The sequence below is a fragment of the Eubalaena glacialis genome, chromosome 9 (genome assembly GCF_028564815.1).
Source record: "Eubalaena glacialis isolate mEubGla1 chromosome 9, mEubGla1.1.hap2.+ XY, whole genome shotgun sequence".
Lineage (NCBI taxonomy): Eukaryota > Metazoa > Chordata > Mammalia > Artiodactyla > Balaenidae > Eubalaena > Eubalaena glacialis.
This window is the reverse complement of record NC_083724.1, coordinates 83,964,394-83,990,726: the sequence shown is the minus strand read 5'-3', so window position 1 is coordinate 83,990,726 and position 26,333 is coordinate 83,964,394. Positions and strand designations below refer to the sequence as shown.

At 36.1% G+C, this 26,333-nt stretch overlaps 1 protein-coding gene across 6 annotated transcripts in view; it reads left to right on the top strand.

Moving 5' to 3' along the window:
- The window catches only part of KIF27 (kinesin family member 27), a 95,599-nt gene that overhangs the window by 61,023 nt on the left and 8,243 nt on the right, over positions 1–26,333 (top strand). For 5 of the 6 annotated variants that reach the window (XM_061199291.1, XM_061199293.1, XM_061199290.1 and 2 more), the window contains 5 exons: positions 2,441–2,617; positions 8,235–8,450; positions 16,681–16,887; positions 18,371–18,569; positions 20,532–20,696. In XM_061199291.1, coding sequence (XP_061055274.1) covers positions 2,441–2,617; positions 8,235–8,450; positions 16,681–16,887; positions 18,371–18,569; positions 20,532–20,696 — 964 coding nt within the window. The remainder of the gene's footprint in view (positions 1–2,440; positions 2,618–8,234; positions 8,451–16,680; positions 16,888–18,370; positions 18,570–20,531; positions 20,697–26,333) is intronic. The other variant, XM_061199292.1, reaches the window with a different exon arrangement.

Below are 26,333 nucleotides of genomic sequence, written 5' to 3'. Positions count from 1 at the left end.
ATTTCCCATCCGGAAATGTGCTGTATTCTTATTTCAGTAGAAATGGGTTTATTTGAATGTTGTGGAATGTAAACATGAAAACTAGATTGTATTTATTTCCATGTCAAGACTGGTTTATTCACCTGGAAACATATATTTCTAAAGATAAGAGCTCTCTACTCAAGCACAACCAAATTGTATATGCACCATATATAATATATTAAAAAGCTATTGTTTTAGTGCCACATTTAAAAAATGAAATCCATAGATTAATATCAAAGTTCAAAGAAACAAAATTTTAATTTTATGTAAATTAGAAATGGCAGTTCTAAAAGTCTTAAAGAAGATTACTGTGCTTAAAACTGTAATTACCCTCAAATGCAAATACATCACCTTAATTCTGAAAAATTTATTTGCTCTCTCTTCTTAAATCTTATATATTTTAATAGTAAAATTTAGGACATGAATTTATTCTCAGTTATTTTACTAGTGTATTTTAGAAATTAGTTGAAGAGCTCTCTCTCTGACGTACTTGGTAATATTTCTGGGTGGAAGGGTATGTGGGGGAGTAGGTGAGGTAGGAGTGCATAGAATAGTTAGACCTGCTTTTCAAAATGTTAAGGATCTAAATTTTAAATGAATACAATAATAGATTCCCACAGCTTGCACTGATTATGTTGGGTTAAAAATAATAAACAAACAAACAAACAAAAAACCTTCATGCTTTTTAACGTTGTAAAACAACATTTTCCAGAATTTGACTCTAAATAAGAACAAGATTATAAATTAATCAGTATGACTATCCAAAGAGCTTTTAATAGGACATTGCTTTGATATGAAGCTCTCTTATAAGAAGAGAGTATTTAAAATTGGAACTGTGTGGTAGGAATATTTATTATAAGAAAAGACAAAATAAGAAATTTTCAGAAAAGTTACTAAGATACAGTGAATTGCACAAATCATAACCTTTATTATATCAAATGCAGAAAAATCCATTCATTTATTATTATTTCCCTAAAAAAACCTGTATTATGTTAGCAGACTCCTACCCATTCTTCAAAGCACAGCTAAAATATTGCCTACTCTGTGAGGCTGGCACTGACATTTCTTCCATTTCTCAGACAGAACCGATCCCTCCTTCCATTTTTGCAACATAGTACCTAGGAGTTAGCTGTATACAACATTTATTATCAACCGTCATAATTTTTTGGTTTCTTTCCTGTTGGAATGAAGCTTACAGAATATCTGTTATTCATCTTTCAAACCCCACTCACAGTCAAGAAATGTTTGTAGAATATGTTTTAAGTTAATTGCTAGTCTTCACAGGGTCTCATATATGGAGTTTCTAAGGTATAGCTGGATATAACAAAACTAAAGTATTTCTGTAGTTGCTCTGGGATATGCTTCCTGTTCCTAATAATTGTAGAGCTGCTATTTTAGGCCTCAATATTATTTGGATGTGCTGTTGCTTATAGGACCATACTCTCTAGGTCTGGATGGAAAACTACATAGCTCTGGACCTGCTTTGCCTTGGCCACTTTGCTCTCTTTTTCTCATGCATATTCACTGTCTTATTGTCTTAATATAGATTTCTAGGGACAGTTTTTATCAAGTTTGAGAAGAACTGGAAAATAGTACTATATTGATTTGTTTTCTTATTATTTGTTATTTAGGTGGCATTGCTTCATTACTATGTCCCAGTGCAGATGGGCACTTGGTAGAGTTCATCTTGGACAGTCATTCCATTCACATTTTTTTGGTACTTATTTCTGGGTATCCTTAACTCAAGAGAATACTGAGATGTTTGTTTTGGAAATCTTTACAGCTCAATTTATTTTATTTTGTAATTATTTGATGTTGACAGGCTACAATGCAGAGTGGATTTCCATGCTCCATCATCTATGTCTTCCACAATGTATATTCATTTATTCACCTCATTAGTTGATTGATTGAATCAAGAATTCATTTAACATTTTATTGAAAGCCAATCATGGGCCAGGCAGTAGAGTAGGCACTGGGGCTAGAGAGGCAAAAAGCACTGTCCTTGCAATCAGTCAAGGAGCTCAAGTAGGGGAGAAAGACCGTAGAACAATCAGTAGTATTAGTGCTGTGATAGAGGTGTGCACCTCTGTAACAGAGAAGATTTCCAGCATGTTCTCAGAACTAACTCTCAATATAAAGAAAACTGTCAGCCTGAAAAATCTCAGACTCAAACATATTTGTGGAATAAATTTTAATTCCTTATAAAACAACGCAGAAAGATGTTAACTTAGAACCACTTATTTCTTGACAGTTTTGGACAGACACTATTTTTTTATTCTCACTGTTCATTTAAGGTATTCCAGATAGTTTTTAAATGTTCATTTAAGGTGTTTTAGTCAATCTGAAGTTATATTATTACCATATAAATTTTATGGTGAAGAATAACAAATTATAACATTTCTTTGGAATTTTAATGTAGAAATTGGATGAGCAAAAGAAATGGTTAGATGAAGAAGTAGAGAAAGTTCTGAACCAACGCCAAGAATTAGAGGAGCTGGAAGAAGACTTAAAGAAACGGGAGGCCATAGTTTGTAAGAAGGAGGCCCTGTTACAGGAGAAGAGCCATCTGGAAAATAAGAAGTTACGATCTAGTCAGGTATTCTATCTAATATGCTCTTTGATTCTGGTTGTAAGCCATATAAACTAGGATTTATTTTTCTCTATGAAGTAAATCATACCACTGTAAAGTTAGAAACCAAAAGAAAACTTTTCTGGTTTTCAGTGTATTTCGCTTATTGGTGCTTATTTAATGACCATCACTAAAATCTATTTTGAAGTAAAATGTTCAGTGTTCTACCAAGTATGATTTACTTATTATTAACTTTTTTGGGGTATTTAAAAAATTGTAGTATATTATACATAACATAAAATTTACCATTTTGACCATTTTAAAGTGTACAATTCAGCGGCATTAATTACATTTACAGTGTGGTACAACCATCACTGTTGTCTATTTCCAAACTTTTTATTGCCTCAAACAGAAGCTCTGTAACCATTAAGCAATAATTCACCATTTCCCCTGGCAGCCTCTATTATTAACCTTAGTGTATATTTTAAAAATAAATTGTACCATTTGATGCTGTAGAGTGAACATTGATAATTTGGAAGAATAGACGTGAAAACGATCTATCACTACTCACAGTTAGGGGTTTGCAGGTTTCCTATAAAAGAAAGAAGATTTTGTATAATGAAGATTTGTTTATTTTTCTAATTATAAAGACAAGGGGGACTTCCCTGGTGGCACAGTGGTTAAGAATCCGCCTGCCAATGCAGGGGACATGGGTTCAATCCCTGGTCTGGGAAGATCCCACATGCCTGGAGCAGCTAAGCCCGTGCACCACAACTACTGAAGCCCGCGCATCTAGAGCCCGTGCTCCGCAACAAGAGAAGCCACCGCAATGAGAAGCCCGCGCACCGCAACGAAGAGTAGCCTCCACTCTCTGCAACTAAAGAAAGCCCATGCGCAGCAATGAAGACCCAATGCAGCCAAAAAAAAATATTTTTAATAAATAAATAAATAAAGTTAAAAAAAAAAAGACAAGGGTATCTTTACAAAAATTTTTGTTGTAGGACTTGGGTTCTCTGAGCCAGTCAAAGAAGTGGTTTTATGAAGGACTTCACCTCAATTTCAGGTTTTGAAAAAGGAATGATTGTGGAGGGAGTAGAAGGACCAGAAGAAGCTTTTTTAGATATATGTATATATATATTAGATATATACATACTTTCAATAATAGCAGTAGCAACAATAGCATCTAAAAATGAAGCTAGCTTGCCCCAGACTTGACAAAGACTGTCTGCACAAACCTTTGCCTCCAGCTGGCCTTGAGTCTGGGGTCAGTCTATAATATTGAGTCATGGAACAGAGAGATCAGAGACCTGCCCTTTATTAAACCTGCCTGTCATCCAGCATCTAGACCACTGGGATCTGAGGTGATGGTGACATGTTCTTAACTTCTCCACCTCAGTATAACAGGTGGACAGGCATGGGGACCTGCACTTAACCTCTGCTCTGTCCTCTGTTCCCCAAACATGTTGAAATAGCTTTTAGCAGCAGGCTGTTGGACATTGGGGTAGGGGCAGCCCCTCCAACCAGCCTAGTTGCTGGTGCTACATCCAGGTAGCTTGTTTACATTGGCTGTCAGGGTCAGGTTTTAAAAGCTGCGACCCCCGAAAAGGACCCATGTAAATGACAGCAAAGGAGGTTAACAAATTAACGTATCAAGTGAATAAATAGAAGAAAATACCTGGGACCTTTATGATATGTTCTGTATCACAAAAGAAGAAAGAGGAAAAAATAAAAAAGGAATAAGAAGGAGACTCTTATTTCTGAAATACATTTACTTCATGATACAGGGGAAAAAAAGAAAAGAAAATAGCGGTTTTCTAGTTTCAACAAGATGTAATATTTAGGAAGTCAGAACATACTGAGGTAAGCAGAGAGTGCAAATAAAGGAAACCCACAGGAAATCATAGCAAAATTGATTCTTTGAAGATTGTTTTAATAAAACAGAAGAGAAACTTGAGACATATTTCTGGGTTCTTTTTAAAACAAAAGTCATAAGAATAATATTACATATTTTTTCAGTATTTAAGAAATACCGTAAGATGCGATCATATGCATTTCAGACAAGAAACATGATATAAAAAGCCTATATTCATAACATATACAGATTTAACTCAAAATGAATCAAAGATGTAAGTGCTAAAACTATAAAAGTCTTAGAAGAAAACATAGGTATAACTCTTTGTGACCTTGGGTTAAGCAATGGTTTCTTGGATATTACACCTAAAGTACAAGCAACAAAAGAAACATTAGATAAATTGGACTTCATCAAAATTAAAAATGTTTGTGATGCAAAGGACGTTATCCAGAAAGTGAAAAGATAACCCACAGAATGGGAGAAGATATTTGCAAATCATGTGTCTGATAAAGAACTTGTATCTAGAATAGATAAAGAACTCTAACAACTCAATAATTAAAAGACAACCCAATTAAAAAATGGGCAAAAGATATAATAGAAATTTCTTCAAAGAAGATATACAAATGGCCAATAAGCACATGAAAAGATGCTCAACATCATTAGCCGGCAGGTAAATGCAAACCAAAATTTAAATGAGATACTGCTTCACACCCACTAAGATGGCTATAATCAGAAAAATAGATAATAAGTGTTAGTGAGAATATGAAGGAATTGGAACTCTCATACACTGCTGGTGGGATTGTAAAATGGTGCAGTTGCTTTGGATAACTATCTTGTAGTTCCTCCAAAGGTTAAACATAGAATTACCAAATGACCTAGCAATTCCACTCCTAGGTGTATATCCAAGACAAGTGAAGACATACGTGCACAGAAAAACTTGTACATGAATGTTCATAACAGCATTATTCATAATAGTCAAAAAATGAAAACAACCCAAATGTCCTTCAACTGATAATATATAAATGAAATAATGGGATATTATTCAGCAATAGAAAGGAATGAAGCACTGATACATTCTACAACATGGATGAACCCTGAAAACGTTATGTTAAGTGAAAGAAGCCAGTCACAGTAGGCAGTTCCATAGAGACAGAAAGTAGAATACTGGTTACTTAGGACTGGGTGGGGGCTTGGTGAGGAAATGGAATGACTGCTAGTGGGCATGGGGTTTCTTTTTTGGGGCTGATGAAATGTTCTAATATTGATTCTGGTGATGGTTGCACAACTTTGCGAATATACTAAAAACCATCTAATTATACACTTTAAATAGGTGAATTGTATGGTATGTGAACTATATTTTAGTAAAGCTATTACTCAAAAAAACTATAAACCCATAAAGGGAAAAAACAGTAGGGGAGACAACAGAGGACAAAAGGTTACCAAAAAATGTAAGATGGAAAGCAGATAGTAAGTGGTTACTGACTTAGCAGAACAGAAGAAGCTGAAATCCAAATGTCTAGAAGAGGGACATCAATGAGAGCCAAGCCTTTAACTTTAGCTTTTTTTTTTTTTTTATAACAGCTTTATGAGATATAATTCACATAAACATGAAAAAGGCTCAGAAATGAAGGGACCATGATTTTTAGATGGCAGGAGTGAGGCCTAAGGATGAAAACAGGGCATAGTCAGGAAAGCATCCTTTTCTGATTCTGGGACTAGATGATTTATTTTCTGAAGATTGAACCAGGTACAGCAGAGGGCTGGGGTAAGTCAAAATAAACAGGGAATGAATGAAAGTCTGAATCCTGAGATATCCATTTCCTAACCCCTACTTGGATCCCAAAATGCTGGCAGCCAGACTTATACTTCCCAGCAGGAGATTGGTGGATTTTTCTGAAACAGTCCCAGAAAAAAAGACCTTAAAAAATTTACATTTGGGAGCCCCCAACTAAGTGGCCATATCCCAGATATATCCTATTGTGACACATCTTACCCACCACAGTTTATCAGGATTTTAATACCTGACTCTTAAGTATGATGGATATTTCAGGAATGCTACTAACATTAAAGACAGAGGCCAAAACAAAAGGAAAAAAAAAAAAGAAGCTCAGATAAATTAGAGATAGAGCAAGGAGCTGAAAAAACTTCTTAAAAAACCTTAATATCTTCAAGTGGTAAAAGATGATACTCTATCCATAAAACAAGAATTGCAGGCTATAAAAAAACATGAAAGAACTTTTGGAAATTAAAAGGATTGGAGGATAATGATAAGGAAGTATCTCAGAGAGTAAATAAAAAGATAAATAGAAATTAGGAGGAATAAAATTTAATCGGCAGGTAAACCCACAAAGTCCATCATCCAAGTAACAGGAATTCCAGAAAGATACAACAGAGAAAACAGGAGAAGAGGAAATTATCAAAGACATAATACAAAAAATTTGCCAGCACTGAAGATATAAGACTCTGGGTTGAAATAGCTTATCAAAGGCACAGCAAAGAGTACTAAAAGCATATCATTGTGAAGTTTTGAGTACACTAGGGCAAAAAATATATCCTGAAAGCTTCCAGATAGAAGACTAGTCACTTGAAAATCTTGAGAGTCAGAATGGCATTAGACTTCTCAACCTTCTTCATTAGAAGTTAAAAGACCTGAAGCAGTCTTAAAACTCATAAGGAAAATGGTTTCCAAACAAGGATTCTCTTTTTAGCCTAACTATCAATCAAATGGGAAGGTAGAATAAGGACATTTTCTGGTGAAAAAATTATCTACTACCTAGCCTGTCTCAGGAAACTACTAGAGGATGTGCTCCTTAAAAATGAGGGTGCAAGCTATGATAAAGGAAGACTCAGGATCCTGCAAATGTGATCTAACTGGAAATTTTCGGGATAATACCAAAGGAAGTCCAGGAACAACTAGTCCAGTTTGGAGCAGGAGGATGGCGGCTCCAGGCAAAACGTTCATGTATTCACAAAATCATGTAAACTGACCATTGGTTTATCTAAAAACTGTAATACAACTTATGTTGGGAGAATAGAGGGAGGGGAAGTACAGAAGAGGAGGCATAGGAGTGCTAAATCCTTGTCTTCTGTAATAGATAATCAGCAGACAGTATCTAAAATTGGTAATGTTATTTAGAAACATGGACATAAACACCAGAAGAAATAGCTTAAAAGGTTAAAGATGGTTGTTTCTAGGGAGCAAGACTCAGGGGAAAGGGTTGGGTAGGGGACTGCTTTTTAAAAAAATTATTAAACCTTATGGCAGTATATACATATAATTACTTTGACGAAAAACTCTTTTTAAGATTATCTTAAATTGGTCATAATGAAGATCACCGTAAATCTAACTGGCCATAATTTTGACCGGAATGAAATAAAAGTAGAAACAAATTGTATGTTTAAATAACAGCAAACCAAATGTCAACCTCTAGGAAATGTTAGCATAATTAATTCTACTATGTAACAGGCCAAGAAAGAAAAGTTTGATTTGGAAAATAATACAAAAGAAAAATACTGCCTCTCAAACCTGTGTTGTATAGTCTGGTTTGGCCAAGCAATACTTAGTAATAAATCCATTGTTTGAAAAATCTCCACTTTTTAAAAAAAGGCATTCAACTTAAGATTTTAGAAAATGAAGCTCCCCAGCCCCCCAAAAAAATCCATGGGAGAAAACAATAATATAAAAGCTAAAAATATGTTCACTTAGTAATTTTCTCTATGTTTTTCCTAATTTATTTACAGTCTGGATTTCTAATAACTGATCTTGGGGTGTCTGGTTGATTGTCTTTTTAGGCTTTAAACACAGATAGTTTGAAAATATCAACTCGCCTGAGCTTGTTGGACCAAGAGTTGTCTGAAAAGAATGTGCAGCTCCAGAGCAGCACAGCTGAGGAGAAAATAAAGATTTCAGAACAAGTTCAAGCCCTCCAGAAAGAAAAGGATCAGCTACAGAGACGAAGAAACAGCGTGGATGAGAAACTTAAAAATGGTAGTGTGTTATCACCTGAAGTAAGTCAGTGTGCTTTGGAACTAGAAGTGCTGTATGATGGATCACTTGGATGATTTCCTCCATCTTTGTTACTTAAACATAAAAATGATAAATCTGGTCAACTTTGTTTCCTTGAGACTTTTGTCAGATGTAATGAGTCTACCTGTCACCTGTTTGGTGCCATGAGGCATGCTTGACTAGAGACTGTGATGTCCTCTCATAGAGGTCCATGAACGTGGCCCCTTCCAGGCGTTGCCAGGGACTGGGAGACTAACGTTTCTTTTGAGTATGGTCTTTCTCAGCTGGGGTTTCTCATCTGAAATCACAGAACACAGAAAAAGATTTGAGGGACACTTTTTTTCATTTCTTCCAAAGAGGGCACCTGTCTTCTCTCTATGTATCTTTCTTGAATGATACTTGGTAATTCATCACATATAACAGATGTCTAGGGCATTATGGGTTAATTCTTTCAGAAAGTATGGGAGCATGTTCCACTCTAAGTCCTACCCAAGTAGATGCATAAAACTCAAACCCCAATAAAAATACCTTTTAGGATTTTTCATTTAGGGGAGGATATGGCTTCTCTCACCTTTATTTTTTTTAACTGTGTAAAAGATGTTTCATTTGTTGGCTAGCAAACTGTCCCAGACTTTGTCTTTTCAAAATTTTACTTCAGTTGGCAGTGGTATCCATACCTTATTACTTTATCAGACAAAGATGAACTTTTTTTTTCTTTTTAAAATTTATTTTATTTATTTATTTTTGGCTGCATTGGGTCTTTGTTGCTGTGTGCGGGCTTTCTCTAGTTGCAGCGAGCGGGGGCTCCTCTTCATTGCAGTGCTTGGGCTTCTCATTGCAGTGGCTTCTCTTGTTGCGGAGCACGGGCTCTAGGTTCACGGGCTCAGTAGTTGTGGTGCACGGGCTCAGCTGCTCCGCGGCGTGTGGGATCTTCCTGGACCAGGGCTCAAACCCGTGTCCCCTGCATTGGCAGGCGGATTCTTAACCACTGCGCCACCAGGGAAGTCCCAAAGATGAACTTTTGAGCCTGGATTTTCTCTGCAAATATTTATAGTTGATGTCCAAAGTAAGGGAAAGCTGCTAAGAGAAAGTAAGTGGCTGGGAATCATGTATCTTGTAGTGTTTTAGATTGGAGCAAGTGTGACAAGAAGCGAAAGGGGCTGGTTAAGAAGGAACAGGGGAAAGGATTTCATGACATTATTGTTCATTGAGTTGATGAAAGAAATTGAAGACAACCTTGATTGGGGGCTATGTGACATTATAAGCTTCTACTGCCCTATTTTATAACTTAATTGGGGTAGCTTTGCCAAGGATCACAGAATGAGGTTGTCCTCCTGAGGCTGTTAAATTGGAGCCCCAAGCCTACAGATTTGAAGGTCTGAGAGCCTTAGATTCAGCAAAACGCGTGAGGATTTAAGGAATTCTTGCCTGCCCAGGACAGTTACTGGGCCCTATGGGAGAAAAAAAAAGGAGAAAACATTATGCTTCTCTTGAGGAATTCATACTACATCTGAGGAGACAGACAGAAAGATGAGAAAACTCTAAACCCTGAAGAACATAAAAAAGCAAGTTATAGATAATATAATAAAGCTATACTTATTGCATTATTTATACAAAACAATGCAGTGATCATTTGGGGGAAGATTCAATTAAGACAGCCTTGGTGGATCAGAATCTTGAGCTGGATTATGAAAAACATGGTATATATTGATAGATATAAGAAAGAAGGCCATTTTAGATAGAACACTTAAATAAGGCGTAGAGACGGGAATGAGCAAATTATGTTTGCAGAGGGGTAGAGTGTCCATTCTTTTTTTAATTTTTATTTTTTTGTACAATTTTTAAGGTTACATTCCATTTATAATTATTACAAAATATTGTCTATATTCCCTGTGGTGTACAATACATCCTTGTAGCCTATCTTACTCCCAATAGTTTGTACCTCCCATACTCCCACCCCTATAATGCCCCTCCCCCCACACTGGTAACCACTATTTTGTTCTCTATATCTGTGAGTCTGCTTCTTTTTTGTTATATTCACTAGTTTGTTGTAATTTTTAGATTCTGCCTATAAGTGATATAGCATTTGTCTTTCTCTGACTTATTTCACTTAGCATAATGCCCTCCAAGTCCATCCGTGTTGCTGCAAATGGCAAAATTTTGTTCTTTTTTATGGCTGAGTAGTATTCCATTGTATATATATATACCAATTCTTCTTTATCCATTCGTCTGTTGATGGACACTTAGGTTGCTTCTATGTCTTGGCAGTTGTAAATAATGCTGCTGTGAACAATGGGGTGCATGTGTCTTTTCTAATTAGTGGGTTTTTTTTTTCTGGATATGTACCCAGGAGTGGAATTGCTGGGTCATATAGTAGTTCTATTTTTAGTTTTTTGAGAAACCTCCATACTGTTTTCCACTGTGCACCAATTTACATTCCAACCAACAGTGTATGAGGGTTCCCTTTTCTCCACATCCTCACCAACATTTGTTATTTGTGTTCTTTTTGATGATAGCCATTCTGACAGGTGTGAGGTGGTATCACATTGTGGTTTTGATTTGCATTTCCCTGATGATCAGCAATGTTGAGTATCTTCTTATTTGCCTGTTGGCCATCTGCATTTCTAGAGGGTCAATTCTTATCTTCAAGAAACATTTAAGTTTCTATTTCATGAGGAATTCTGTAACTAAAAACATTATGTAGTGTTTTGTGGTGAAAATGCAGCACAATGCATGATACCTGTTTGGCAGCCACCCTGGATTTGTTTGAGGGAAGGGTGAGCCTCCTACAATTGGTGGGGTTCCATTTAGTCCTGTGAGCGTCTGTGCACCCTGCTTCCACATGGTTGGTTCTTCTTAGTGTAGCTTTGAAATGGGCTCTGCTCTCACCACTGTTTTCACGCCAAGATTGATAGTACTAAATAGATCTCCAGTAGCAGATGATCGGGAACATGAGATTCTGCTGTGACACAAGACATCAGTAAAATCTAGGTGGAATGGTTTGCTGTTTTGATGTCTTTAAACTTGCTCAGAATTATTTTTTCTTTCCACAATAAATCAGAATATTTTTTCTAATTGTATTACTTCATGGGAAATGATATAAAGATTTTAGATCACTATACTAGTACAGGATTACCCAACAATTTAATATAGACAAATCACCTCCTTTTTTGGGGGGTAAAATCCAGAAACTAAAACTTAGAAAAAATAAAATATTTGAACTCTATTTTTCTAATAATGCAGAGCAGTTACCTAATAAGTGGAGTATAGGAAGAATACATATGAATATCTATGTTTATTTCATCTTTTACATTTTCAATTTCATGTTTTGTCGTTAGAAAATGCATATAATTTATAGAGAAATACATGCAGTGCTTGCTCAAAAGGTTTCGTTTGTCGTGTTTGTTTTTTACTAATGGGAAATGTGTGATCTAAAATGTTTGGAGACCACTGCTTTAGATCCTTGTTACTCTCAGTGTGATCTCTGTACCAGCAACAATAGTATCACCTGGGAGCCTGTTAGAAACGCAGAGCTTCAGGCACCACCGAGACCTGCTGAATTAGAAGTCTGCATTTTTACAAGCTCCCTGGTGCACGTTTGGAAAGCAGTGCTCTGTGACAAAGCATAGTCAACTCTTGATAATCTAAGGTTTGAGTTGTGGCAAATTCTTCATCCTGGGACAGCTTCCCATTGCCCCTCTTCTTCTCAACCTACAACCTTTTGCTGGGTTAGATGGAACCACAAATATTTATATGCTGGAGCCTCACTAGAGCGGGCTATCCTCAGGGTTCTATAGATATGCTGCCTTACATTATCTCAGTGCTTCCCTAACTTAGATCCAAAACTATAGAAACTAAATTTGTACCAAATTGTTCTCAGCCATTACATAAAGGCAAACTCTTTCCACATTTTTTTTTTTTTTGGTTTTTTTTTGTGACCTTTCTAAACTGTTTTAACTTACAGGTCTTATAAAATGTCAGTTTTATGGCAATAAATATTAGCTCCTGTGCTTGCAGAAAACATGAACTTACTACTTTGCAGGAGAAAGAGTTATCAGCAGAACTACGTCTTTTTCACAAATAATGGGGCTCACTGTGCTCAGGTGTACTAGGTAATCCTTTTTTTTTTTGGAATTTTTGAATTTTATTTAATTTATTTTTTTATGCAGCAGGTTCTTATTAGTTATCCATTTTATACATGTTAGTGTATATATATCAATCCCAATCTCCCAATTCATCACACCACCACCACCCCCCGCCGCTTCCCCCCCTTGGTGTCCATACATTTGTTCTCTGCATCTGTGTCTCAATTTCTGCCCTGCAAACTGGTTCATCTGTACCATTTTTCTAGGTTCCACATATATGCGTTAATATACAATATTTGCTTTTCTCTTTCTGACTTACTTCACTCTGTGTAACAAACTCTAGATTCATCCACGTCTCTACAAATAACCCAATTTTGTTCCTTTTTATGGCTGAGTAATATTCCATTGTATATATGTACCACAACTTCTTTATCCATTCGTCTGTTGATGGGCATTTAGGTTGCTTCCATGACCTGGCTATTGTAAATAGTGCTGCAATGAACATTGGGGTGCATGTGTCTTTTTGAATTATGGTTTTCTCTGGGTATATGCCCAGTAGTGGGATTGCTGGGTCATATGGTAATTCTATTTTTAGTTTTTTAAGGAACCTCCACACCGTTATCCATAGTGGCTGTATCAATTTACATTCCCACCAACAGTGCAAGAGGGTTCCCTTTTCTCCACACCCTCTCCAGCATTTGTTGTTTGTAGATTTTCTGATGATGCCCATTCTAACCAGTGTGAGGTGATACCTCACTGTAGTTTTGATTTACATTTCTCTAATAATTAGTGATGTTGAGCAGCTTTTCATGTGCTTCTTGGCCATCTGTATGTCTTCTTTGGAGAAATGTCTATTTAGGTCTTCTGCCCATTTTTGGATTGGGTTGTTTGTTTTTTTTGATATTGAGTTGCATGAGCTGCTTGTAAATTTTGGAGGTTGATCCTTTGTCAGTTGCTCCATTAGCAAATATTTTCTCCCATTCTGAGGGTTGTCTTTTCGGCTTGTTTGTAGTTTCCTTTGCTTTGCAAAAGCTTTTAAGTTTCATTAGGTCCCATTTGTTTATTTTGTTTTTATTTCCATTACTCTAGGAAGTGGATCAAAAAAGATCCTGCTGTGATTTATGTCAAAGAGTGTTCTTCCTATGTTTTCCTCTAAGAGTTTTATAGTGTCCGGTCTTACATTTAGGTCTCTAATCCATTTTGAGTTTATTTTTGTGTACGGTGTTAGGGAGTGTTCTAATTTCATTCTTTTACATGTAGCTGTCCAGTTTTCCCAGCACCACTTATTGAAGAGACTGTCTTTTCTCCATTGTATATCCTTGCCTCCTTTGTCAGAGATTAGTTGACCATAGGTGCGTGGGTTTATCTCTGGGCTTTCTATCCTGTTCCATTGATCTATATTTCTGTTTTTGTGCCAGTACCATATGGTCTTGATTACTGTAGCTTTGTAGTATAGTCTGAAGTCAGGGAGTCTGATTCCTCCAGCTCTGTTTTTTTCCCTCAAGACTGCTTTGGCTATTCGGGGTCTTCTGTGTCTCCATACAAGTTTTAAGATTTTTTTTTTTTAAATTTATTTATTTAATTTATTTTTGGCTGCGTTGGGTCTTCGTTGCTGCGCGCAGACTTTCTCTAGTTGTGGCGAGCGGGGGGCTGCATGGGCTTCTCATTGCGGTGGCTTCTCTTGTTGCAGAGCACGGGCTCTTAGGCGCGCGGGCTTCAGTAGTTGTGGCACATGGGCTCTAGAGCGCAGGCTCAGTAGTTGTGGCGCAGGGGCTTAGTTGCTCTGCGGCATGTGGGATCTTCCCGGACCAGGGCTCGAACCCGTGTCGCCTGCATTGGCAGGCGGATTCTTAACCACTGCACCACCAGGGAAGTCCCTAAGATTTTTTTTTGTTATAGTTCTGTAAAAAGTGCCATTGGTAATTTGATAGGGATTGCATTGAATCTGTAGATTGCTTTGGGTAGTATAGTCATTTTCACAATGTTGATTCTTCCAATCCAAGAACATGGTATATCTCTCCATCTGTTTGTATCATCTTTAATTTCTGTCATCAGTGTCTTATAGTTTTCTGCATATTAACAAATTGAAGAATAAAAACCATATGATCATCTCAATAGATGCAGAAAAAGCTTTTGACAAAATTCAACACCCATTTATGATAAAAACTCTCCAGAAAGTGGGCATAGAGAGAACCTACCTCAACATAATAAAGGCCATATACGACAAACCCACAGCAAACATCATTCTCAATGGTGAGAAACTGAAACCGTTTCCTCTAAGATCAGGAACAAGACAAGGATGTCCACTCTCACCACTGTTATTCAACACAGTTTTGGAAGTCCTAGCCACGGCAATCAGAGAAGAAAAAGAAATAAAAGGAATACAAATTGGAAAAGAAGAAATAAAACTGTCACTGTTTGCAGATGACATGATACTATACATAGAGAATCCTAAAGATGCCACCAGAAAACTACTAGAGCTAATCAATGAATTTGGTAAAGTTGCAGGATACAAAATTAATGCACAGAAATCTCTTGCATTCCTATACACTAATGATGAAAAATCTGAAAGAGAAATTAAGGAAACACTCCCATTTACCACTGCAACAAAAAGAATAAAATATCTAGGAATAAACCTACCTAGGGAGACAAAAGAACTGTATGCAGAAAACTATCCACATTTGTTTTTGGTAGAATATAACCATAGTATGCATTCAAAAGTCAAATATTTTCTTGGGTTATTCACTTTTATTTTCTGGTTCTTCTTATTCACCTAAGTACCTTTCAGGATTTAAGTTTGTTTTTCTTAAAAAGGTGAATATTATTTTCTTCCTTATGGAGTGATTATCAAATCTTCAAATTCTTGATGGTTAGTAATTGCACAAAGAAATAAAATGGCTGCTGAACATTTTTTTTTTCCAAAATGGCTCTTTCAGGAGATTTTATAAAATGGCTTTAAAAAAATAAGTATTATTCAACCTCCCATTGGAATAGGTTATTACCTACCTTTTCCCTGAATTCCAGAAAACGAGTTCCAGAAGTCATTCTAACTATTCTTTGGGGAGATCAGAAATAGTAACATTATTTTTCTTTGAAATGCTGTGGGGAGGAGTGGAGAGAAATACTTGGGTCATGTACCCAAGACATATGAAAATGTTTTTTTCTCCTCTCCCTTCATTAAGTTGTTCAGCAGATACTTACTGAGTTTAAACTATGTAATATGTACTGTGCTAGGCAATAAGGATGTGAGTATGGACAAGACCATCTGCCCTCAGGGAACGTAAAGTGGAGGTGGCCTCCACCACAAGTACGGGAATACAAAAATATATATCCAAGTCTTACCACGTCCAAAATAATTTCTTACCAGAGATTTAGATCCCCCAAATAAGATGTTATTTGGATAATTCAGAGAACTGCTAGGTTTTCTGACAGGAATTCATCAGATTTTTTTTTTCCTACAGAGGAAATCTTCTTTGGCACATGAAAAAAAGGTTTTGCTGCCACCATTTTTAGTGCCTACACTTTCCCTCTAATGACATCTCCTAGGAATCTTATGAAATATTTCACGTCCTTAAATCCTCTACTTTTTCTTATGCTATACTGTGTTTTTTCCCTAGAGACTCTCCTCTGATTACTAGTTCTTAATAACTTATTTTAGTATATTTCTTCTTTCCTTCCTAGCAATATATTGTTTTGATAGATCCTTGAAGGGACCCCCGAGGTCTCCAGATCTCAGTGACACATAATATGCACTTTAGGAGCCATGGAGGGAGATAACATGATAACACTGTCAAACCTGTGGGCTGAGGCTTTGTTCAAGTGTATTCCTTCGTGATCAGCATTTGCTTATGACCTTGGGATGTTTCATAACTCACCTAACCTTCTTCCTCTTCCATTTTACTACCCAAGGTTTACTACGAGGATTCAATGATTATTTATTATATATATGTGTGTGTGTTTGTGTGTGTGTGTGTACACACAGTGCATTGTGTAGCATAGCAAGCACTCAATAAACATTTTTTTTAATTTAGTAGAAGAATGGTACTGTCCATTAGACTCAAATAGCATAATAAGATCTTAGTATATGACAAAGTCCAAGTTATACTGTTTCATTTAAAATGAGTGATTTCTATTGTATTATATCTAGGAAGAACATGTTCTTTTCGAACTTGAAGAAGGGATTGAAGCTTTGGAAGCTGCAATTGAATACAAGAACGAACGTATCCAGAGTCGCCAGAACTCACTCAGAGCTTCATTTCAAAATCTCTCTCATAGTGAAGCAAATGTCTTAGAAAAACTAATCTGCCTGAGTCCTGTTGAGATTAGAGCTATTCTTTTCAGATATTTCAATAAGGTTTGTTTTTCAGGGACAGAGGATTTTCTTATAAAGAGGGGTCGAGATGCTTATACAGCTCACATTTATGTAGAATTTACAGTACTGAATGTTGTCATCTGAAATCTTTGCACTTATCCAAGTATGTAGGCCTAACTTTGTGAAGTTCTTAAAGTTGAAGGGCCTTTTGAAAGAAGGGCTTTTGGGAATAGTTTTAAAAACCAAAGAATTTAAGTTATATTCCTCAGTCACTATTTCTTGGTTGTATGTTTTCTAGATTTGATTGTTCCTCCTCAGCATTTGTGAAAAATCAAGGGCCCTCCAGGTTTGGGTTCCCTTTTCTTCATTGCTGTAGGGTAGGGGTAACCTGTGCTTTCTCATTATACCCTATGAATTGAAATGGAGGTGAAATGGTGCATCAGTGACAAAGATAGTAATAGATTTTGCATTAACCTGGATGGGCTTAATATAAATTAAAATATTTTATACAGATTTGACAGCTTACTGATAGAGATGTTTCACAGCATTGAAAACTATATCTGTCTTTTCTCTAATGTTTTCTCTTAAGATATATATTATGAAGTGTTAAACAAGTAGATAACTCTTTCCTCTGAAAAATATATTCAGTTTAAGGGAATAGCAGACAGTTAATGAAGAATGAAACACAGAAGTTTAAAAATAAAGTTCTAATTCTGTTAGACAATTGAAATAAAGATGACTAAATTAATGGAAATGTGATACACATCCCTCCTCTTGGATAATTACCATCAGTAGTAAGCGTCTATTATTGATGCAAGTGCATCCCATCACTGGGTGTGTGGAGGGCAGAAATATGGTGCATATTGTCTGAGGCTTTGATACAGATAACTCTTCTGTGGTGTTCTTAGAGCAAGGGTTCTTAACCCAAAGCACCCAGGTGAAGGTCAGTGGATTTTCTGGTCTTAAGAACTCTTTGTAGAAATGAGTAATTTTCTGGAGAGAATGTCATTACATTATTAACAAGTTCTGTGACACAGATATTGTCTGAAGTGTTTTTACTTTATATCAGTGCAGAGAGGAACCCACTGGACTAAATGTACAATCTGAGACCGAACTCTATAGCTTAAAAATTCTGTCACTTATTTATAACATTCATTTTGGAGTTAAAAATGAGAATTATCTAGATGTTACAGAAGTCTTTAGATTCTTGATATCTTTTTAGACTGGAGAAATAAAGTTGTAGGATTATAAATGTAAACTACAAATATCATGTCTAAGAAATGATGGAGGGGTGATTGTTAGAGTAGAGCAACATTATATTTAAAATGAAGTTGTTACCAATTCAGAATCTCAACAAATAAAAAAGGCTGTTAGGTTATCTTGTGGGTATATTTCAAAGCATTTGCCTAGTTATACCATGGGGATTAAGGGAGTTCATCTTTATGAAGTCTAAGAGAAATAAATTAGTCTATTATATTAGGCTGTCTAAAACACACTTAAAAGATCAAAAAAATGTCTTTGCTAGGTGGTTAATTTGCGAGAAGCTGAACGGAAACTACAGTTACAGAATGAAGAAATTAAAATGAAAGTTCTGGAACAGGATAATGTGGTTCGTGAGTTGGAATCTACACTGGAACATCTGAAATTGCAGTGTGACCGGAGACTGACCCTTCAGCAAAAGGAACACGAGCAAAAAATGCAGCTTCTGTTACATCATTTCAAAGGTAACTGCCCCTTCTCATCAGTTGTGTAAAGGTGACGTGTAGGAGGGGGATTGGGAAAGGAAGGTAGGACAGAATTGAATCACTTAAAGCCCAACGTACATAAATAGTTACTACTTATATGTGTTTTGTGCTTTACATGTTTTGGTCCACATGTTGGGATAGTTGACTTTGATGTAGGGCTATTCATGCTTGAAATGCCATCTCCTCTGCCTGTCCCCAGTGCCACACAGAGAACTGCTGCAATCCTGTTACTTTGTTGTGGTCTACTTTTTATGTAGGAATGTGGGATGACTTCTGGCTTGGTGGTGTACAATTGAAAAGTTCCCCATCTCTAGGATATAGAACCTTGATATTTAAATCACTTTCCCTTCATAAAATTAAAGTGATAGATTCTGTCAGATTTCTGGTTATATTGTTACAGTTTTCAGTAAATTATAAATTTTATGCATTAAGGTTATAGCTTAGGTCAAAATTAGTCTACCATTGATGGGCACATAGTGTTATCAGTGCACAGTAGTTCAACCGGCAACTGTGGTATGGAGTTGTCATAGCAATTGGTCTTCACAATACCTGGGCTTATGGCTGGTACACACAGTTGCTATGGCAACAAAATCACTGCCTGGAGATACTTCAACGCCTGGAATGCTTCAATCCAGGTGGCTTGGCTGCTTAGTCTTGATTCTCATGAATCTATAGCTGGAAATGTGCTAAAAACGATCTAGAAGAAGCAACCTGAGTAAGCAGAAAATTGGAAAATATATGCATTTGAGCGTTGAGGCAGTTTGCCTCTAAGTTAATTCTATAACGAGTTAATTAGCAACCAGTTGCCTGATGACAGGATTTCCTTGACTGGATTCCATATGTTATTTCATTCAAACATGCTTTCCTTACCTTATGTTAATTCTGTCCTAAGTCTCTAAAAGTGATATTTTAATAGAATTTTTAATATGTTTTTCAAGTGGTTGGCATTTTACCACAAAAGTTCATGCTTTAGCCAAATGAGAACATTTTAAAAATCATTCGTTTCTATAGCTGGGACAAGTTTTTCATAACAAAGTTATAACTGAAAATGTTAACAACTTATGAATTTTCTAATTTCAACTGAATATAGGCCATAAAATTAAGTTCATTTTTATGATATTCTTCATGGGGATTATGATTTGTGATGTTATTAATTTAAAATGTTTTTTAAACAAGATGATGGGTTAATATAAAATATACAGATATACTTAGATCAATTTTTACAAAACAACCAATTATAACAAAAGAAAATTACAAACCAGTAGGACCATTTTATAGATTTACCAATAGGAAAGAGTAGGTCTGAAAGTGTGTATTTCTGAAGGTCAGTAAACTGCGTTTTACTGGTTCTAGAACCTAACCCAAAGCGGACAGTTTTAGACATTCCTAAATGTTAATTAGAAGCTTTAAAATTATATTGTGTCATAAACTAGAACTTTACTTATGCTTTCCCCCCCCCTTCTCCTTTTTTGGTGGTGTTTTCCTTTGTAATTTAATCTTTCTAGACTCTTTTGACAGGTTTCTGGTTTTTGAGGGGTTTTTTGGTTATATATTTCTTGGGCGTATAAACTTTAGGCTTATGACTTTCCATATATCCATGGTTCCTGATAAAAACTTTAAGGCATTGATGCAGCTGGACAGAGTTCCAAATGTGAACCTTACTTCTGCTCTTCTGAGGATAGATTTAGTTAGTAGCTACTCAAAAAGTGCTTATGAATCACGAAAAATGCGGTAGTTGGTAGGGATTAGGGTGGAGAAGGGCTCATCTTAGTTTGAAAAATTTTACAGGCAGAAGACTCCAAATTGTAGCTGAAAACAAATCCAGCCAAGTAATAGATACATGTAACATACTTCTGACCCTACAATAGAGTCTGGGAGCTCTGTTAGAATTTTCAATCATTTACTTTAAACTGATTTTAAATGTAAATTTCTGTTTTATAGAGCAAGACGGGGAAGGCATTGTGGAAACTTTAAAAAATTATGGAGATAAAATCCAGCAGCTGGAAAGAGAGCTTTATTTCTATAAGAAAACCAGCAGAGATCTTAAGAAGAAACTTAAGGACTTGGTAGGGGAAGCAATTCGACGACAACTAGTACCATCAGAAAGTAAGAGATTTAGTGTTACTTGTCACTCCAACACTGTAGCATGGTTTGTAGTGGAGCCTTTCCCAATTGATTGGATTATTTAGGATTAGATATTTAACTTCTCTTTGTCTCTGTAAACAAAAATAGTTGTCTAGTCTATGTGTAGGACAGAACCACTGGAGAAAAGAATAAATGAACAAATGTATATGTGTGAAGGAAATGATCATTCATTGGATTGCCTGCCATGTACCAGGGGCTCTTGTATTCTCTAACTCACTTAATTCTTAAAATAACCCTAAATATAGGATAGCTGTTGTTTTCCTGTTTTATAGTAAATTAAGCCTTCTGATTATCATAAAAAAGTAAAATAGAGAATAATAAAAGTAAAGGTAAAATAATATTTATGTATTTCTAAGATCAGTCAGGTTTTTTCATATCATGACCTCTAGAAATTCAAACATATAATAAAACCCATCATTGAGACAAGGATGTTTTCTTGCATAATTATATGTAGATATGTAGAAATACCATCTTCCTCAATGAAATGATAAAACATGACAAAGAACTTTGCAAAAGCAAGAAGTGCCATGAAGGTGATATACTGTTATGATTAAAACATATTGTCTTACTACCATGTGTAAAATAGATAGCTAGTGGGAAGTTGCTGTATAGGACAGGGAGCTCAGCTCAGTGCTCTGTGATGACCTAGAGGGGTGGGATGGGGGTGGGGTGGCAGGGAGGCTCAAGAGGGAGGGGATACAGGTATACGTATAGCTGATTCACTTTGTTCTACAGCAGAAACTAACACACCATTGTAAAGCAGTTGTACTCCAATAAAAAGAAAAAAGAAAAAAACATATTGGACTTCCCTGGTGGTGCAGTGGTTAAGAATCCGCCTGCCAATGCAGGAGACACGGGTTCAAGCCCTGGTCCAGGAAGATCCCACATGCCGCAGAGCAACTAAGCCTGTGCGCCACAACTACTGAGCCTGTGCTCTAGAGCCTGCGGGCCACAACTACTGAAGCCCACGTGCCACAACTACTGAAGCCCGTGTGCCTAGAGCCTAGAGCCCAGAGCCCGTGCTCCACAACAAGAGAAGCCAGCAAGATGAGAAGCCCGCGCATCGCAACGAAGAGTAGCCCCCGCTCGCCGCAACTAGAGGAAGCCTGCGCGAAGCAACAAAGACTCAACGCAGCCAAAAGTAAATAAATAAATTTAAAAAAAAACAAAAAACATATTGTCTTTAAGCCACCAATAGAGAGGAATCAATATCTCTAAAATAATGTATACTCATTTTATAAAAGAATTAGCCTTCCTTTAGAGAAAGTATTCTTCTAATAAGTTAAGAATGGCTTTTGAAAGTTGACTTTACAGCTCTTTTTAGGAACACAACTATTTTGTACCTGTAAAGGAAACTAAAGATGGGTACAACAAGATATAAAGAGTATACCTGAAACTAATATAATGTTATATATCAATTATATCTCAACTTAAAAATATAATTATAAAAATGAAACCATAAAAAATATAGAAACCAGTGGAAAATGATATATATGCACAATGAAAAGATATATACTGAATATATAATATAAGCAGAATTAACATAGTTTTAAATCTTAAAACTTAGTAATATTTTAGAAAAGTAGTTCTAATACTACCTTATATTTATTGTATTTATCATTTACAGGCATTTTCCCAAATAGTCCAATTTAGCCCTCAAACTCAGGGTGGGCCGGTATATGCTAACCTCATTTTTAGGTGAGGAAATTAAAGCTTAGAGCAGTCCAATGACTCATGAACCGACCAGTAATTAGAGCATGGTCTAAGGTCCCTGGTCTTCTGATTCCTGGTTCTGTGTTCTAGTATAAAAGTCGCTTTAGGATAGAGATGTGATACAAACGTACGAATTCTGCCAAAGAGACTAACCTTTCTGATTTTCAATGTAGTAATGCAGAGGTATTTACTCATATAATTAAAACATTTACTTGAAATACTGCCTGCAACATATAGCTGAACCTTTTACTTGAAACGCTATCTGCAAAAAATTAAAATGTAAACAGGTATTAAGTAGGAAACAGAGCAATTAGCACAAAACCATTTTTGCTTTAAAAAATTCACTTTCAAATTTGAGATATCTGAAATTAGATGTTTACTGTTCAAATGGCCCATGTTTATACTGCTGAGACATCTCTTAAAATGACAGTGTGGTATATGGCGGTAAACAGGTTTAAGAAACCTGGATCTGGGACTTCCCTGGTGGTCCAATGGATAAGACTCCACGTTCCCAATGCAGGGGGCCAGGGTTCAACTAGATCCAGCATGCCGCAACTAAAGATCCCACACACAGCAACGAAGATCCCACGTGCCACAACTAAGACCCGGCGCGGCCAAGATTAAATAAATAAATATTATAAAAAAAAAAAAAAAAGAAAGAAACCTGGATCCTAATCATGCTCCTTAATGAAACAAATACAAAAAGCTTTAAAAAAGCTAAATAATCTTGGAGATGTGTAAAGTGAGGATAACTCCTGTTTTACCAACTCACCTGGGAAGTCTAGTCTTTTTTTTTCTTTTTTCGGCTGCACCACGTGACTTGCGGGATCCTAGTTCCCCGACCAGGGATCAAACCCCGGCCCCCAGCATTGGAAGCTCAGAGTCCTAACCACTGGACCACCAGGGAATTCCTGGAAGTCTAGTCTTAATAATAATAATGTTGAAGATGTTATCTCAGCTAATTTGCTATATCCCCTAGAACCATCTTAAATATCTTTATTTTTTGGCTAAAAAAGTAATACATAGTCATTATAGAAAACTTTGAAAATATAGAAAAAAATCAGAAAAAAAAACACCCATAATCCTACCCACAACTATTAACATTTCAGCATAATAATTCTTTTCAGTGTTTTCCTCATGCTTTAAAAAAAATTCATTTGGAATCATACTGGTGATATAGCTTGTACTATATCCTACCTCAAAATGCAGCTCCAATAAAATGACATTAAATAAGACTTGTTTGAATTATAAAATATAGCAGTTTAAATATATCAAATTTTGAGTTCCCTAAACTGTATTATATGCTTAATAATCAGTATCCTAATTAATATATAACTGTCTTGGTATTCAGTTGATTGGGTTTTGTTAGTAGTCTTTTCATTGTCTGCCTACCAGACTTTATCTGCTTTGAATATTTTTAGCATTTTCAAATAGCAAAAGAATTAATCTTTTGACTAAAATATCTTGGTCACTTCTAAAAAGTGACCAAAAAGACTAAAAGCACTTGGTCATGCTTCTGTTACAGTGCATCTATTTTCTAACATTTTCTGAAGATAAAATCAGTATGTATGGACATGCAGTCTATGTACTTGTTTAAGTATTTAAAACTTTATACTTTTATTTTTATTGAATAATATTTTATTTTATCCCAAAACAAAATATAAAAGTCTTGAAAGATACACAATTTAAGACATAAATTCTTATTTGGTTAAATCCAAGCAACTCTTTAAATTCAGCTTTAGCCATAATTAGAAGAATTTAATTATTGTTTCTTTTCTTTGGAGAGGATTGTTGTTTGAATATAAAAATACTTATATATCATTCATTTCAGAGCTTACACTGAATTTCACTGAGAAAGGAAATTCTTTTTTAGCAAAAGTTATGACCTTAATTATAAAATATATAATATTTTGAAGACATTACACTGGAGGTACAAGTTTATGACACAATAAAAATTTGATGAATGTATATGATACTAAATGCATTAATTAGATTTGTGTGTTATACCATACATTTGTAAATATATAATTTACAATGTGGTCAATTACATTAGTAAAACCATTCATTTTTTTTTTTTTTAACTTTTTATTTTAACATCCTTATTGGAGTGTAATTGCTTTACAATGGTGTGTTAGTTTCTGCTTTATACAAAGTGAATCAGCTATACTTATACATATATCCCGATGTCTCCTCCCTCTGGATTCTCCCTCCCACCCTCCATATCCCACCTCTCTAGGTGGTCGCAAAGCATCAAGCTGATCCAGCTGTGCCATACAGCTGCTTTGCACTATCTGTTTTACATTTGGTAGGGTATATATGTCCATGCCACTATCTCACTTTGTCCCAGCTTACCCTTCCCCCTCCCCATGTCCTCAAGTCCATTCTCTACATCTGCGTCTTTATTCCTGTCCTACTCCTAAGTTCTTCAGAACCTTTTTTTTTTGGATTCCACATATATGTGTTAGCATAGGGTATTTGTTTTTCTCTTTCTCACTTCCTTCACTCTGTATCACAGTCTCTAGATCCATCTACCTTGCTACAAATAACTCAATTTCGTTTCTTTTTATGGCTGAGTAATATTCCATTGCATATATGTGCCACATCTTCTTTATCCATTCATCTGTCGATGGACACTTAGGTTGCTTCCGTGTCCTGGCTATTGTAAATACAGCTGCAGTGAACATTGTGGTACATGACTCTTTTTTCTTTTCTTTTTTTTTTTTTTTAAAGACACCAATTGTACTTGAACATTTGTTACTTTTTTTTTTTTTTTTTTTGGCTGTGTTGGGTCTTCGTTTCTGTGCGAGGGCTTTCTCCAGTTGCGGCAAGCGGGGGCCACTCTTCATCACGGCGCGCGGGCCTCTCACTATCGCGGCCTCTCTTGTTGCGGAGCACAGGCTCCAGACGCGCAGGCTCAGTAGTTGTAGCTCACAGGCCCAGTTGCTCCGCGGCATGTGGGATCTTCCCAGACCAGGGCTCGAACCCGTGTGCCCTGCATTAGCAGGCAGATTCTCAACCACTGCACCACCAGGGAAGCCCCATGACTCTTTTTGAATTATGGTTTTCTCAGGGTATATGCCCAGTAGTGGGATTGCTGGGTCGTATGGTAGTTCTATTTTTAGTTTTTTAAGGAAACTCCATACTGTTCTCTGTAGTGACTGTATCAATTTACATTCCAACCAACAGTGCAAGAGGGTTCCCTTTTCTCCACACCCTCTCCAGCATTTATTGTTTGTAGATTTTTCGATGATGGCCATTCTGACTGGTGTGAGGTGATACCTCATTGTAGTTTTGATTTGCCTTTCTCTAATGATTAGTGATGTTGAGCATTCTTTCATGTGTTTGTTGGCAATCTGTATATCTTCTTTGGAGAAATGTCTATTTAGGTCTTCTGCCCATTTTTGGATTGGGTTGTTTGTTTTTTTTGATATTGAGTTGCATGAGCTGCTTGTAAATTTTGGAGGTTGATCCTTTGTCAGTTGCTCCATTAGCAAATAATTTCTCCCATTCTGAGGGTTGTCGTTTCGTCTTGTTTATGTTTTCCTTTGCTGTGCAAAAGCTTTTAATTCATTAGGTCCCATTTGTTTATTTTTGTTTTTATTTTCATTTCTCTAGGAGGTGGGTCAAAAAGGATCTTGCTGTGATTTATGTCGTAGAGTGTTCTGCCTATGTTTTCCTCTAAGAGTTTTATAATGTCTGGCTTTACATTTAGGTCTTTAATCCATTTTGAGTTTATTTTTGTGTATGGTGTTAGGGAGTATTCTAATTTCATTCTTTCACATGTAGCTGTCCAGTTTTCCCAGCACCACTTATTGAAGAGGCTGTGTTTTCTCCATTGTATCTTCTTGCCTCCTTGATCAAAAATAAGGTGACCATATGTGCGTG